General features: G+C 43.3%; 1 protein-coding gene across 1 annotated transcript; it reads left to right on the plus strand.

Annotated features, from left to right (window-relative positions):
* Positions 1–9,506: 9,506 nt before the first annotated feature.
* Positions 9,507–11,105, plus strand: CHRM5 (cholinergic receptor muscarinic 5; the record flags this gene model as incomplete). Its single annotated transcript, XM_081227910.1, has 1 exon — positions 9,507–11,105. One exon carries the CDS (start codon positions 9,507–9,509, stop codon positions 11,103–11,105), a length of 1,599 nt encoding a protein of 532 aa, XP_081084036.1.
* Positions 11,106–13,288: the final 2,183 nt, after the last annotated feature.

Consider the following 13,288-nt stretch of genomic DNA (forward strand, 5'->3'; position numbering starts at 1 on the left):
TAAACAAGCAGATGGGAGTGGTAACAAGAATTTTATCCTTTTCTCTGCACCCCATAAAGGAACCAACAGGAGAACCCCTTGGACAACATGGGCCCCCATCCTCTATGTGGCCAGGAACTGTAATGGTTTCGTACATTATCTCTTCCTAATTCTACGTGCAGTGACATAAAGTTGGTTGCTTGAAACGGGTTACAGTGGGAATTTTTACACCATGGAAATTGGCAAAATTCTGCAAATCAGGACTTTGTTTCCACCCCCATCAGCGGGGGTGGAAACAGGTTGTTAAATATTTATCAACACACCACAGATTCAGTCTGTCACCAAGATGAAGATCCACATATTAATCTCACACCAGACAGCACAAATCAGGGCTTCTCAACTCTGACACATTTAGGACTTGGTAATTTTTTTGTGGTGGTGGTGGCTTGTCCTGAGCATTGTAGAATTTAACAGCATCCCCAGCCACTAGGTGCTACCGACTGGCGACCCTCCCTCCCCCCAGTTATGACAACCAAAAATGTCTCCAGACATTTATCCCAAGGGGCAAAATCACCCTGCATGAGAACCACTAGCAAAAATGGATTTAACTGTATAACTATCCCTCAAGAAGCCTCCAAAAGTATGACACTGAAAAGATCAGTGGGGGTGGGGAGCAGGAATTCCCTGGCAGTCCAGCGATTAGGGGTCCACACTTTCACTGCTGAGGGCGTGGGTTCAATCCCTGGTCGAGGAAATAAGATCAGTGGGTTTCAGATTAAGCCAACTTTGTTCGAGCACAGAGAGACTTGTTTGTGGGTAGTAAAAGGTAACATTTATTTAACATTTACTTTGTTCCTGGCACAATTCCAAGCACTTTACACACACTAACTCATTTAATCTTCATTAATATTTCTATGAAGTAAATACTATTATTCCTATTTTACAGATAAGAAAACTGAGTCATAAAGGAGTTCAATCACTTGCTCAAGCTAATGAGTGACAAAACTGAGATTCATGCCCGGTCAGTCTGGTTTCAGAATCTGTGCCCTTATGTCTATGCTGCAGATGTCATCAGAAGTCCAGGGACTACATTACTCTGCCCTCCCCATCTATGAATTCAAGGTTTTTTCAATTCAACCAGGAGTGTTTAGGATATGGAGAATTTGAAGGTCTCCTGCTAACACTTCCTAACTGGAGGACATCACTGACAGAAATGCTTTTAACCAGGATGTTGAGAATGCTTTCCTCATTTGATTCTGATCCACATGGGAAAAGTGTCATCAAGGATGAAAATGGCACACAAGTACCTACTGCATTGCAAAAAAAAAAAACAAGAAAAAAAACCCAGAGAGCTTTTAGTTTTATAAATAACAAAGGGAAGGAGGATTTTCTGCAGCTGCTTTGACATAATAGTCCTGATTTTAAATATATGCCATTGTGAATAAAAAATTCAGTTTTCCCTTAGGTAGTATTCATGAGATATCTAAAACAAAGTCCCGAATTACATAGGTAACTCCTAAGAAAATAAACTGCACTTGTTGCATATTTTAAAATATATATGACCTAATTTTTTAAATGAAACCAATTCCTTAAGGTAATAGTTCTCAAAATGTGGACCAGCAGCATAGCATCACCTGGGAATGTATTAGAAACGCAAATTCTCAGGCCTAACCCTAGAATCAGAAACTCTGGGGATGAGGCCCAGCAATCAGGAGTTGCACAAACCCATCAGGTGATCGTGATGCATGCCCAAGTTTGAGAACCACCATCTCAAGGTAGTATTGGGCATTTAAACACCACAAGAATACCTCCTAATTCCTAGTCCAAGATTTTATAAACTCTCACTCTTTGATGAAAGTACATGTTATTTTTCTTCTTTTTTTTCAATTTTTTTTATTGAAGTACAGTTGATTTACCATGTTGTGCCCATCTCTGCTGTACAGAAAAGGGACTCAGTTATGCACATATAGACATTATTTTTTATATTCTTTTCCATCATGGTTTATCCCAGGATACTGAATATAGTTCCCTGTGCTATATAGTAGGACCTTGTTGTTTATCCACTCTAAATGTAATGGTTGGCATCTACCAACCCCAAACTCCCAGTCCATCCCTCTCCCTCCCCACCCCCGTCTCCCTTGGCAACCACAAGTCTGTTCTCTGTGTCTACGAGTCTGTTTCTGTTTTGTAGAGTCTGTTTCTGTTTTGTAGATAGGTTCGCTTGTGCCATATTTTAGATGCCACATATAAGTGATATCATATGGTATTTGTCAGAAAGTAGCTGTTATGATAGGATTTTTTTTTTAAAGGCACTGTGTCCTTGCACATATAATTCTTATGGGGAAAAAAAAGCATCTTCCTGATTCTTCTCTTTACAGGCAGGCAGATTTTCTAGTTTAGTTGATTTCTGATGCTTAGTCTATGAACAATGCAAATTGGAAAACACTGATAAGGTCTCTTATGTCTGTTTATTTACTTTGTGTTTTGAACAGCAGCATCCACCATTGAGGGGTGCTCTCTGGCTGAAGGGGGAGGGAGTCTGACAGGAGTCATTCTTTCAGGCCAGGTTCCCCAGCCTGTAACCCGGGGAAGATGAGGGCAAGTGAACCGCCTGTCAGCTCACAATGGTGCTTTGGCTTCCAGAGCTGGTGTCAGGGGTAGAGAACTCCCAAAAATGAACGGAACAAACTCCGAACATACAGAATTCATGACTTGATCCCTTCTCCTCTCTCCCTCCAACCTCACTCCCACTCCTGCTTTCTGTTTCACGGAGAAATGGGAGCAATCAGAAACGACTCTCCACCACTGCCATTACTACAACTCCCAGCCTACCAGTGCCTGCACACATATACCTTTCCTCCTCTCCTGTTCCTGAGAAGGCCTCGGCTCCAGTGCGAGGTCAGTGCCTTTAGTACGGCACTGGGTCCTATCCTTGCTCACCTATTGGAGGACATCTCTCCAGCAACTACCCCTCCTCTCTCCTACACATCAGTTCTTCTCTTCTAATGACTGGATGGCTCCCATCAGGCTGCAAACATGCTATAATTTACACCTTTCTTAAAAACAAAAACAAAAACACTCGGTCCCACATTCTAATCCAGCTTCTGCCCCATTTCTCTACTCCTTTCTACAGCAAAGCCCCTCAGAAGAGTCATCTATGGCACTGTCTCATTCCTTCTCCCATTCAGCCTTGAATTCACCCCACAGGGCTCTCATGCCCACCACTTTACCAACGTGACTTACGTTCTCCATGTAACTACATCCATGAGTCAGGTCTCGGTCTTAATTTTTCTTGTTTTAATCAGCTTCATTTGATACAGTTGATCGATCACTTCCCCCTCCTTGAAACATTCCCTTGTTGCTTCCAGAATGACACACCATCCTTGGGAATTCAAAGATGAATATATGATCCATGCCACCAAGTCTGTTAGGAAGACTTGGACAACACCGTCAAGAGCTTCTGGACTTCCAGAGTCTCACATAAATCCATTTGTGGCGGTACCGCCCAGACTTTTTCATGTCCAGGCACACATAAAAGATGATAACATCTGCCCCGTACTTCGGGATAAGGAGACGACCGACCCCAACAGAAGACAACCCACCTAGGCAACTCCAAGGCCTGAGGGTCACAACACGTGCTTTGAATGGCTCCAATTTATGCCTTCATGTAAAGCAACCCAGCTCTGTTTTCTTGGGCTACAATGAAAATAGTCATTTGATGGCCTTGGTCATAGACTTCTCTGTCGCATAAATGTAGTGCAAAGGCTCAGTAATTCTTACATACTCTTGTTCTTAGAATTGTAGAAGTTTAACTCCTTCAGTTCAAGGCCTGTTGTATATCCCTCTTACATGCCCCGCAGCACCTAGCACAGTGGTGAACACAGAACGTATTTTAAAAAATATGTCAGATTAAAATTCTGTGCCAGATACTACTGCTTCAGCAACATCATCTTTTTTTTTTCTTTTATGTGAAAGCAGGTTTATTTAGAGAGATACACATCCCATAGGCAGGATGCAGTGCGTCTCAGGAGGCGAGAGTGGCCGAGAAGTCCTTTCTTAATCACCATACGTTTTTGGACAGCATTCCGTTCTATCAATCAAAGGTTAGATAGACCTTACTTGAAAGTAGAAACCAAAAAAGACAAGTCCAGAACTTCCCTTACTCACACATTGTATCATTGGAAGTTCTTCCTGATGTCTAACCTGATGGTACCTTGTGTCTAAGCTTACTTTCTGAAAGATTTAGCTTTGAAAAGGAAGGAGAGGAGGAGTGGCACGTGAACAGTCTGCATAACAACACAAGCTGGTGATGATGGTGTCCTGGTATCACTGGATTGTAGATGCTGTTAAAGTTTTCCACTGTGGTTGCTATGGAAACAGTGAAGAGTGGTTTAAAGCTTCTCAGAGAACAGGTGTTTCAGAAAAGCAAAGCCCCTGAAGTCATCAAGGCCACTCCACAAGGAAAGGAATTCATTTGGTACACAGTGTTACCTTTCTCAGTTTTTATGTTGTTTTGCTCCATTTCTAATTTATTGACAACAAAGAAGCAAGAAGCAATCTACCGAGGTTGGGAACAAGGACACTTTTATTACTCTGAGATTCTTGTTTTCTGTTCAGTAGTGGAAAATAAACCAGGGATGTATCTGTTCTCTGCCAATGCAGGCACCCTAGAAATAAACATATTCTCGACACTATGGTGAAAAATGGAAACTTTTAAAGTTTGAGTAACCAAATAAGAACTCAGAAGAATTCTCACTCCTCCCCATAACCACTTCTATTTCATTTGCATCCATAACACACACAAAAACATTGAGCTTCCCCTCCATAAATACAATCTTTCAGTCAAAAACATTTTAATGATTCAAAAAGTTTATTATGGAAGACTAAGATGCCTGAAACTCAGTTTTCACCCTCAACTATCATCCAGCTATCAGAACAAAAAGAAATCAATCCTCAGTCATGGAACCTACCTCATGTCCCAGATGCCTTTGTCTGTGGAAAGTCTGTCCATCCCAGCAGTTTAGGAATCAGGAAAATCACTCTCAAAAATGAGGCAGGGGAAAAAAAGGAAAGAATAGAGGGAAGCAAAGCTGGAAAGGAAATATGTATTAATGTCAAATAAGAACTCTGTGCTTGTGATTAAGTAATTTTTTTTTTTTTTTGGCCACGCGGCATGTGGGATGTTAGTTTACCCGATCAGGGATCGAACCCACACCCCCTGCATTGGAGGTGCAGAGTCTTAACCACTGGACCACCAGGGAAGTCCCTCAACTGTCCTTGGAAGGCAGAAGGGGATCCGAATTGTTACTGAACATTTCAGTTGGAAAATTCCATTTTCAACAGCACATTGTAAGCTATGGTTCCCCTTTTCTAAGAAGTTCAGAAATTACCCCCAGCCTTGCTATTTAAAGTATGGCTCGTGGATCAGCAGCATTGAGAGGTTTTGAGAAATGCGGAATCGCAAGCCCTGCCCTCCTGCAATTTAACAAGATCCTCCAGGTAATTCATGAGCATTTTGGGAAGCACTGATCCTGGTCATCCTTCAGTTCTAACGTGCTCTGAGGTGATGCCAACGCTGCCCCTCTATCAACCGCACCCTGAGTAGCAAGGATCTAGAGAAGGCACTGGCTTTCCACCCTGGCTGCAAGTGAGAATCACCTGAGGAATTTCAAAACAACATGAGCCTGAGTCTCTCCTACATAGATTCGGAATTAACAGGTATGGGGTGGGGCCCAGACATTAGTATTTTTCAAAAGCTCCCAGATGATTCTAACAAGTGGCCAGTGGTGAGATCCACTTACCTAGACTAACTCTTCATTTTATAATAATTAAAACTCCAAACTGCCATTAGAATAGGACTTGGTGGTTTCCCTACATTGTCTCATTTGGGAGTCCTCAAAACAACTCTGTAAGGTAGATACAGCAGATATTGTTATACCTGTTTTAACAGATACGAAAATTAGCTGAGAGCTGCTTTCACTACACTAACTTAGGGCGCAGCTAAATAACTGCTATTTCCCTGGTTGAGAATAGCAGAAAGTTGAGGTCTAAAGTTAATACAACATCCAGTGTTTTCCACTGTGAGTCTATAGGAAAAGCCTGAACTCGTTTTAAAGGATAAATCACCAATGCCAATCTCTTAATTTTATATGTGAGGAAACTGAGGCCCAGAGATTTGTCTCAAACCACAAATTTTAGCTGAAATGAGAACTCAGATCTCCACACTCCTAGTTCAGTATGTTTCCCACTAAATTGCATTTCCCAAGCGTGATCCATCTTGAGGGAGTCCACAAGATACTAACAGGTGTTCCAGATTATGGAGGATAATCTGCTTTACCCAAAGCCTACTGATTCAAACGTTAGTCACATCTACAAAATGCCTTCACAGCAACACCTAGACTCAGGTGTTAGACCAACAGCTAGGTACTGTAGTCTGGCCAAGGTGACACTTAAAATTAACCATCACACTATGTAATAAACAAAAATAAAAAAGCATAGGTATCCTAGATTGCATAGTCCAATTTCCTTATTTTGCAAATGAGAAAACAGATCAGAAAGGATAAGCCCCCAGTGACACACATGTGTTCACAGGAGAACATGCACACCCACATTCACAGAACCTTTCATAAGTTGCTCACTACCTTCTAATACAATTAAGTAGAAAAATTAAATCCCTCCAAAACACCATTTATTTTTATTTTGAAGACGATTAGAAAAATTCAGCGGTCCATTGTATTACTTCTCTCCAGGCTAATGCTCCCACACGCTGGATGTGGGGACTACTTTCAGAGCAGATGGGGAGTCTGGAAATAGCTGACACTTTTCTCCCCAAAAGCGGACTTACTCTCAAGTTCATTCCTGTCCCTCCTACCCACCCCCTCAACCTCTCCAAGTCTCACCTGTCACTTCTCAGGCTTTCTCCAACTTGATGCCTCCTTTTGCCTCTGGGCTTGCAAACAAGCTCTTCCATCTGGGGCACTCTTTCCTCAACCCCCTACCCCTCCACACACACACCCCTTTTGCCTGGCTAAAGCCCAGTCATGCTTAAGTCTCAGCTGAAACATCTTTTCCTCAGGTAATGCCCCTGCCCCTACCAGACTGGGTTAGATGTCCTTCCCATGCACCCCTATGGCACACAGTACCAACCCCTGATATTTACTGTCTATTTATCTATATCTCCACTAATGATATCCCCAGCATGGTATCCCCAGTGTTAGAGTGTATCACATAAAGACATTCAATAAATATTTATTGGGGGAAGGAAGAAAAAGAGGAATGAAGGAAAAAGGGAGGAATGAAGGAAAAAGGAAGGAATTTCTGTAGGGCCTATCTTGCACTGCATAACTGAGATCTGACTATTAGAAACAGTCTGTGATGAAATTTGCCCAGGGAACTGCAGGGGGTGGAGCAAATTTGGTCATTTCAGGTGCTAGGGAGTCTCTGTCGAGTGACCTGGCATCCTGGGCACTGTTCTGCCGTCATTTGGACATTGATATCACCAGGGAGTTATCGGTGTAAGGTAACAGGAAGCTGAACCAGGGTAGTAGCAGCGGGAATGGAAAGGGACCCATAAAGGGATGTTTCATGGCTAATTTGGACTGCATGCATTGGGATGTGAAGGAGAAGGGTGCAAGATCAGGAGGCTGGGAGAATCTGATTTCCAGTACAAGACAATATCATCAATTCAATTCCATACTGAATTGGAGGTATTAGGAAAGCATCTAAAAATACAGCTGAAAATAGAAAACAAAGCCAAGAAGATCTATAGTCCTTCACAAATTATTTTTATCAATTACTGTTATCAAAGAAGTGTCAAAACTGGCCAGTAGGCAGAACCGGTATTGCCTATATGATGTGCTTTGAGGGTCATCAAAAAGACTCTTCTCCTTCACGATCTATCATCATGTCAAGGTACCTGAAATGTAATTAAAATGGTACTTTTCGTATATCATCACATATAATTTGTATGCACATATTATATCTCTGGAAGGAAAGATAAGTCATGGTAACAGTGGTTACCTCTGGAAAAGGGGGATTAGGAGATTGGAGGTCAGAGATGGGAGGGGAAACCTATCTTTTAACATTTACACTTTTGTACCCACTGAAGCTTTTTATCATGTACATAGATCTTTAATGTAGAAAAGAAAATTTTTTATTTTATTTTTAAAAGTTAGAATTTGTCAATGGGCAGTTGGTTAAATAAATTATAGTACATCCATTAAGTGGGATAATGTACAGTCATTAAAATGAAAAAAATGAAAAAAAAAAAAAAAGATAGATTTGATCCAAAAGATGTACTGATCCAAAGGTGTCCATGATGATAAGTGAAAAACAAAATTTAGAGTGTAAACATTAAAAATCCACCCATTAGAAAAAAATGTGTTTGAATATTTGTTAGCATGTATATGCATAGGGAAAAGCTGTCAAAATACACCTGTTAGCATTGATTACCCTGGCAAGATGGAATTAGAAGAAACTTTCGCTTTCTAAGTTATATATTTTGACATTGCTTGAACTTTTACAAGGAGCATATTACTTTATAATCAGAAAAAAAGATAATTTAAAACATTTGGGACAATGCAAATAGCCCCAAAATGGAGGGAGGGTCATCACATTCAGCAGCTGGGGCAACTTTTAAACCCTCTAGATGAAAACTAGGTACTCATGGGGAGTGTGTGCATTAAGTCAGGGAGAAGTGCTGTAATACAGCCTTGGCTCACAACAGTGCCTCAATAATGTTTAATAACTGAATTTATAATTAAACTCAATAAAGTTGGACTATAAAGTAGATACAACTTGTCTTTTTCCCAAGTGAATGACAAAATAGGTACTTATCACCAGGAGCTTTAAAAACAGAGGGTCTGACCTCAAGGCCATAGTCTAAATAACTTAACATCACCTGTTTTCCCCTCTTCCCTGCTTTCCAACAATCTGATTCTTTTCGTTTGCCCTTGTCATCTTCCCAGCCCTTTTTAAAAAATTGCCCATTAGAACCACAAGGGGGCAGCAGCCTCATGTACAAGAAAGGCTCTCAGGCATTGGTAATCATAAAAAGCAAAGGGAGGAGATGCCTTTATAAAAAGTGTTATCAAACCTTTAGAGTTGGAGTTTCCCTGGTGGCGCAGTGGCTGAGCGTCAGCCTGCCAATTCAGGGGACACAGGTTCGTGCCCCGGTCCGGGAAGATCCCACACGCCGCGAAGTGGCTGGGCCCGTGAGCCATGGCCGCTGAGCCTGCGCGTCCGGAGCCTGTGCTCCGCAACGGAAGAGGCCACAACAGTGAGAGGCCTGCGTACCAAAAAAAAAAAAAAAAAAGCTCTAGAGATTTCAGCATCTTGCTCTGAATAGGTGTGGGACCACATTTAATGTTCTGTTAGAAATTATAAACAATGAGTGGAAAAGAAATCCATGCTCATGAGTGGAGCTAATGTATTTCCCTCTCTTCCAGAAACTGGCCAGAAGAATTGAGATAGAAAAGAGAACAGTCTAGAACCTAAGACTTACTCCTAATGTAAACTCTTGCACCAGGATGGAAGGGGAATCTTACCACAATGCTACTACCGTCAACGGCACCCCAGTGAATCACCAGCCTTTGGAACGCCACAGGTTGTGGGAAGTCGTCACCATCGCAGCTGTGACAGCCGTGGTGAGCCTGATCACCATCGTGGGCAACGTCTTAGTCATGATCTCTTTCAAAGTCAACAGCCAGCTGAAGACAGTTAACAACTATTACCTGCTCAGCTTAGCCTGTGCAGATCTCATCATTGGGATCTTCTCCATGAACCTCTACACTACCTACATCCTCATGGGACACTGGGCTCTCGGGAGTCTGGCTTGTGACCTTTGGCTTGCACTGGACTACGTGGCCAGCAATGCTTCTGTCATGAACCTTCTGGTGATCAGTTTTGACCGATACTTTTCTATCACAAGACCCCTGACGTATCGGGCCAAGCGTACCCCAAAGAGGGCTGGCATCATGATTGGCTTGGCCTGGCTGATCTCCTTCATCCTCTGGGCCCCAGCGATCCTCTGCTGGCAGTACTTGGTTGGGGAGCGGACGGTGCCACCAGATGAGTGCCAGATCCAGTTCCTCTCGGAGCCCACCATCACTTTTGGCACTGCCATCGCTGCATTCTACATCCCTGTTTCTGTGATGACAATCCTCTACTGCCGAATCTACCGGGAAACAGAGAAGCGAACCAAGGACCTGGCCGACCTCCAGGGCTCTGACTGCATGGCTGAAACTGAGAAGAGAAAGCCAGCTCACGAGGCTCTGCTCACGTCCTGCTTTAGCTGCCCCCAGCTCACACTGGCCCAGAGGGAAAGGAACCAAGCCTCCTGGCCATCCTCCTGCAGGAGCACCTCCGTCACTGGCAAGCCATCCCGAGCCACTGGCCCGAGCACTGAGTGGGGCAAAACAGAGCAGCTAACCACCTGTAGCAGCTACCCCTCCTCAGAAGATGAGGACAAGCCCACCACTGACCCTGTCTTTCAAGTGGTCTACAAGAGTCAGGCCAAGGAAAGCCCAAGGGAAGAATTCAGTGCTGAAGAGGCCAAGGAAACTTTTGTGAACGCTCAAACTGAAAAAGATGACTATGACACCCCAAAATACTTCCTGTCTCCAGCTGTTGCTCACCGACCCAAGAGTCAGAAGTGCATGGCCTATAAGTTCCGACTGGTGGTGAAAGCTGATGGGACCCAGGACACCAACAACGGCTGTCGCAAGGTGAAAATCATGCCCTGCTCCTTCCCGGTGTCCAAGGACCCTTCAACGAAAGGCCTTGATCCCAACCTCAGCCATCAGATGACCAAACGAAAGAGGATGGTCCTCGTCAAAGAGAGGAAAGCAGCCCAGACCCTGAGTGCAATTCTCCTGGCTTTCATCATCACATGGACCCCTTACAACATCATGGTCCTGGTTTCCACCTTCTGCGACAAGTGTGTCCCAGTCACCCTGTGGCACTTGGGCTACTGGCTGTGCTACGTCAATAGCACTGTCAACCCCATTTGCTATGCCCTCTGCAACAGAACCTTCAGGAAGACCTTTAAGATGCTGCTTCTCTGCCGATGGAAAAAGAAAAAAGTGGAAGAGAAATTGTACTGGCAGGGGAACAGCAAGCTCCCCTGAAAAGTAATGACTCCCCTCAAAAGAATGACCATGGTCAAGGTCCTCTGAGGACGGGTGAGCTGATTCTGGTTTACTTTTCAAAAAGACCTTTTGAGTCCCTGAGGACATGGAAAGGCTCGAGGTCTGTCGCCAAAAGGAAAGAGTCACAGCTGCCACAGTTGCTGCCGTATTGAATGATTCTTATCCATGACCAGGGTTGTCTGATGCTGCTGGAGTGTTTGCCACCAAAGTAAAGAGACAGACTCATAACCCTTCACAGGAGGAGGAGCACTTGGTCACAGTGAACAATAGCTGAGGGAGCTCCTGTCCAACCTTCTGTGGGCAACAGCAGGACCAGTGGAAACCTGTCACAGAGTTTTGTGCAGTATGTATGTGTCTGTGAAGTTGTCTCATTTCAGTGAGAACCAGGAGAATGTAAGTCAGTGTCACCTGTTAACAAGAGTGATATTCAACTGGCTTCTAAGATTCTATTTCTTTATAAACTGATCAGTATTTATTATGCAGCTATTATGTGTTCTGTACTGTGGTATGTTTTCCTGTCCCTACATCTGAGCAAAGCTCTTGCTCTTCCTTTTCACAACTGATGCCAATTCCTGGTACCCAATAAGGCCAGGCTGGTTCCCACAGAACCACCCTTCCTCTCAGAGTCCTGGGTCTGAAAGGACATTGGAACCTGATCACACCCAGTCCTACAGAGAAGCCTCTATTCTGCTAATAAAGGTGATCAGGTCTCCACAGGCAGTTATATTGTTTTTACCAGTGGGGATTTTTTTCCTTTCATGTAAATAAATATTAAGTGTTGTAGTTTGTGCCCTTTGAACCCAGTTATTTATGCTCTGTCCTTAGGATGACTAATTGTATGACAGCTCTTCACTGGGTAAAGACCTTCTCCAGTCTGTTTAATCATGGTTCTCTTAAATTATTTTCAGAGGTCTTACTTTCTAATCTCTTCACAAGGCAAACCTGAGGCAAAATGTGCAAAACAAATTTGGTTTCACTCCATGCTTTTGGACTTCTTCCAGGCCCTTTTGCAGGCCCTCATCCAGACCCTCAATTCACACCCAGGCACAAGCAGGTCACTGTGCTGTCTCAAGCCAGAAATGCTATTTAGAGGGACAGCAGGGGAAAGGTTCTTTAAAAAAAAAAAAATAGGTCCTCCAAATCATGGCTCAGAAATGACTTACTGGACTTCCCTGGTGGCGCAGTGGTTAAGAATCCACCTACCAATGCAGGGGACACGGGCTCGAGCCCTGGTCTGGGAAGATCCCACATGCCGCGGAGCAACTAAGCCCGTGCGCCACAACCACTGAGCCTGCGCTCTAGAGTCCGCAAGCCACAACTACTAAGCCCGCGCACCTAGAGCCCGTGCTCCGCAACAAGAAAAACCACCATAATGAGAAGCCTGCGCACCGCAACGAAGAGTAGCACCAGCTCACCGCAACTAGAGAAAGCCTGTGCACAGCAACGAAGACCCAACACAGCCATAAATAAATAAATAAATTTATTTATTTATTTAAAAAAAGAAAGAAATGACTTACTTAGTCATTCCTCTCCAAATTCACAAAAATGAGAAGCCCAGAAAAATACAGTTGAGGTCCAGTAATGCTGGCTATGGTCATTAAAAATGACCATGTTTTCTTTAAAAACAAAATGTAGGCCATAATAATGTATAAAAATAAAAGTTATCAACATACATTTAAATATCAGGATTATCCAAAAACCAAATTTTAATTGAAATCTCTGCGTATATAAACACACCAAATCTAAGAGGTTTCTTTGATAATTCTGAAAATAAACCAATGTGCAAGAAATCAAAACAATACAATAATGCATAAAATTAATGAACAGTCCACAAAGAAAGCAGCACTATAGCATACAACAAGGATTTTAAAGATGAAACACTCCTGTCAGACAGAAACTCATTATTTAATCTGTTAATTACATCTGCAGTTGTATATAAAAATCTCTGGATGGGCTTCCCTGGTGGCACAGTGGTTGGGAGTCTGCCTGCCGATGCAGGGGACACGGGTTTGTGCCCCAATCTGGGAAGATCCCACATGCCATGGAGCGGCTGGGCCCGTGAGCCATGGCCGCTGAGCCTGCGCGTCCAGAGCCTGTGCTCTGCAATGGGAGAGGCCACAGCAGTGAGAGGCCCGCGTACAGCAAAAAAAAAAAAAAAAAAA

Source organism: Mesoplodon bidens (assembly GCF_964165515.1).
Source record: "Mesoplodon bidens genome assembly, chromosome: 3".
In the NCBI taxonomy this organism is placed as follows: Eukaryota; Metazoa; Chordata; class Mammalia; order Artiodactyla; family Ziphiidae; genus Mesoplodon; species Mesoplodon bidens.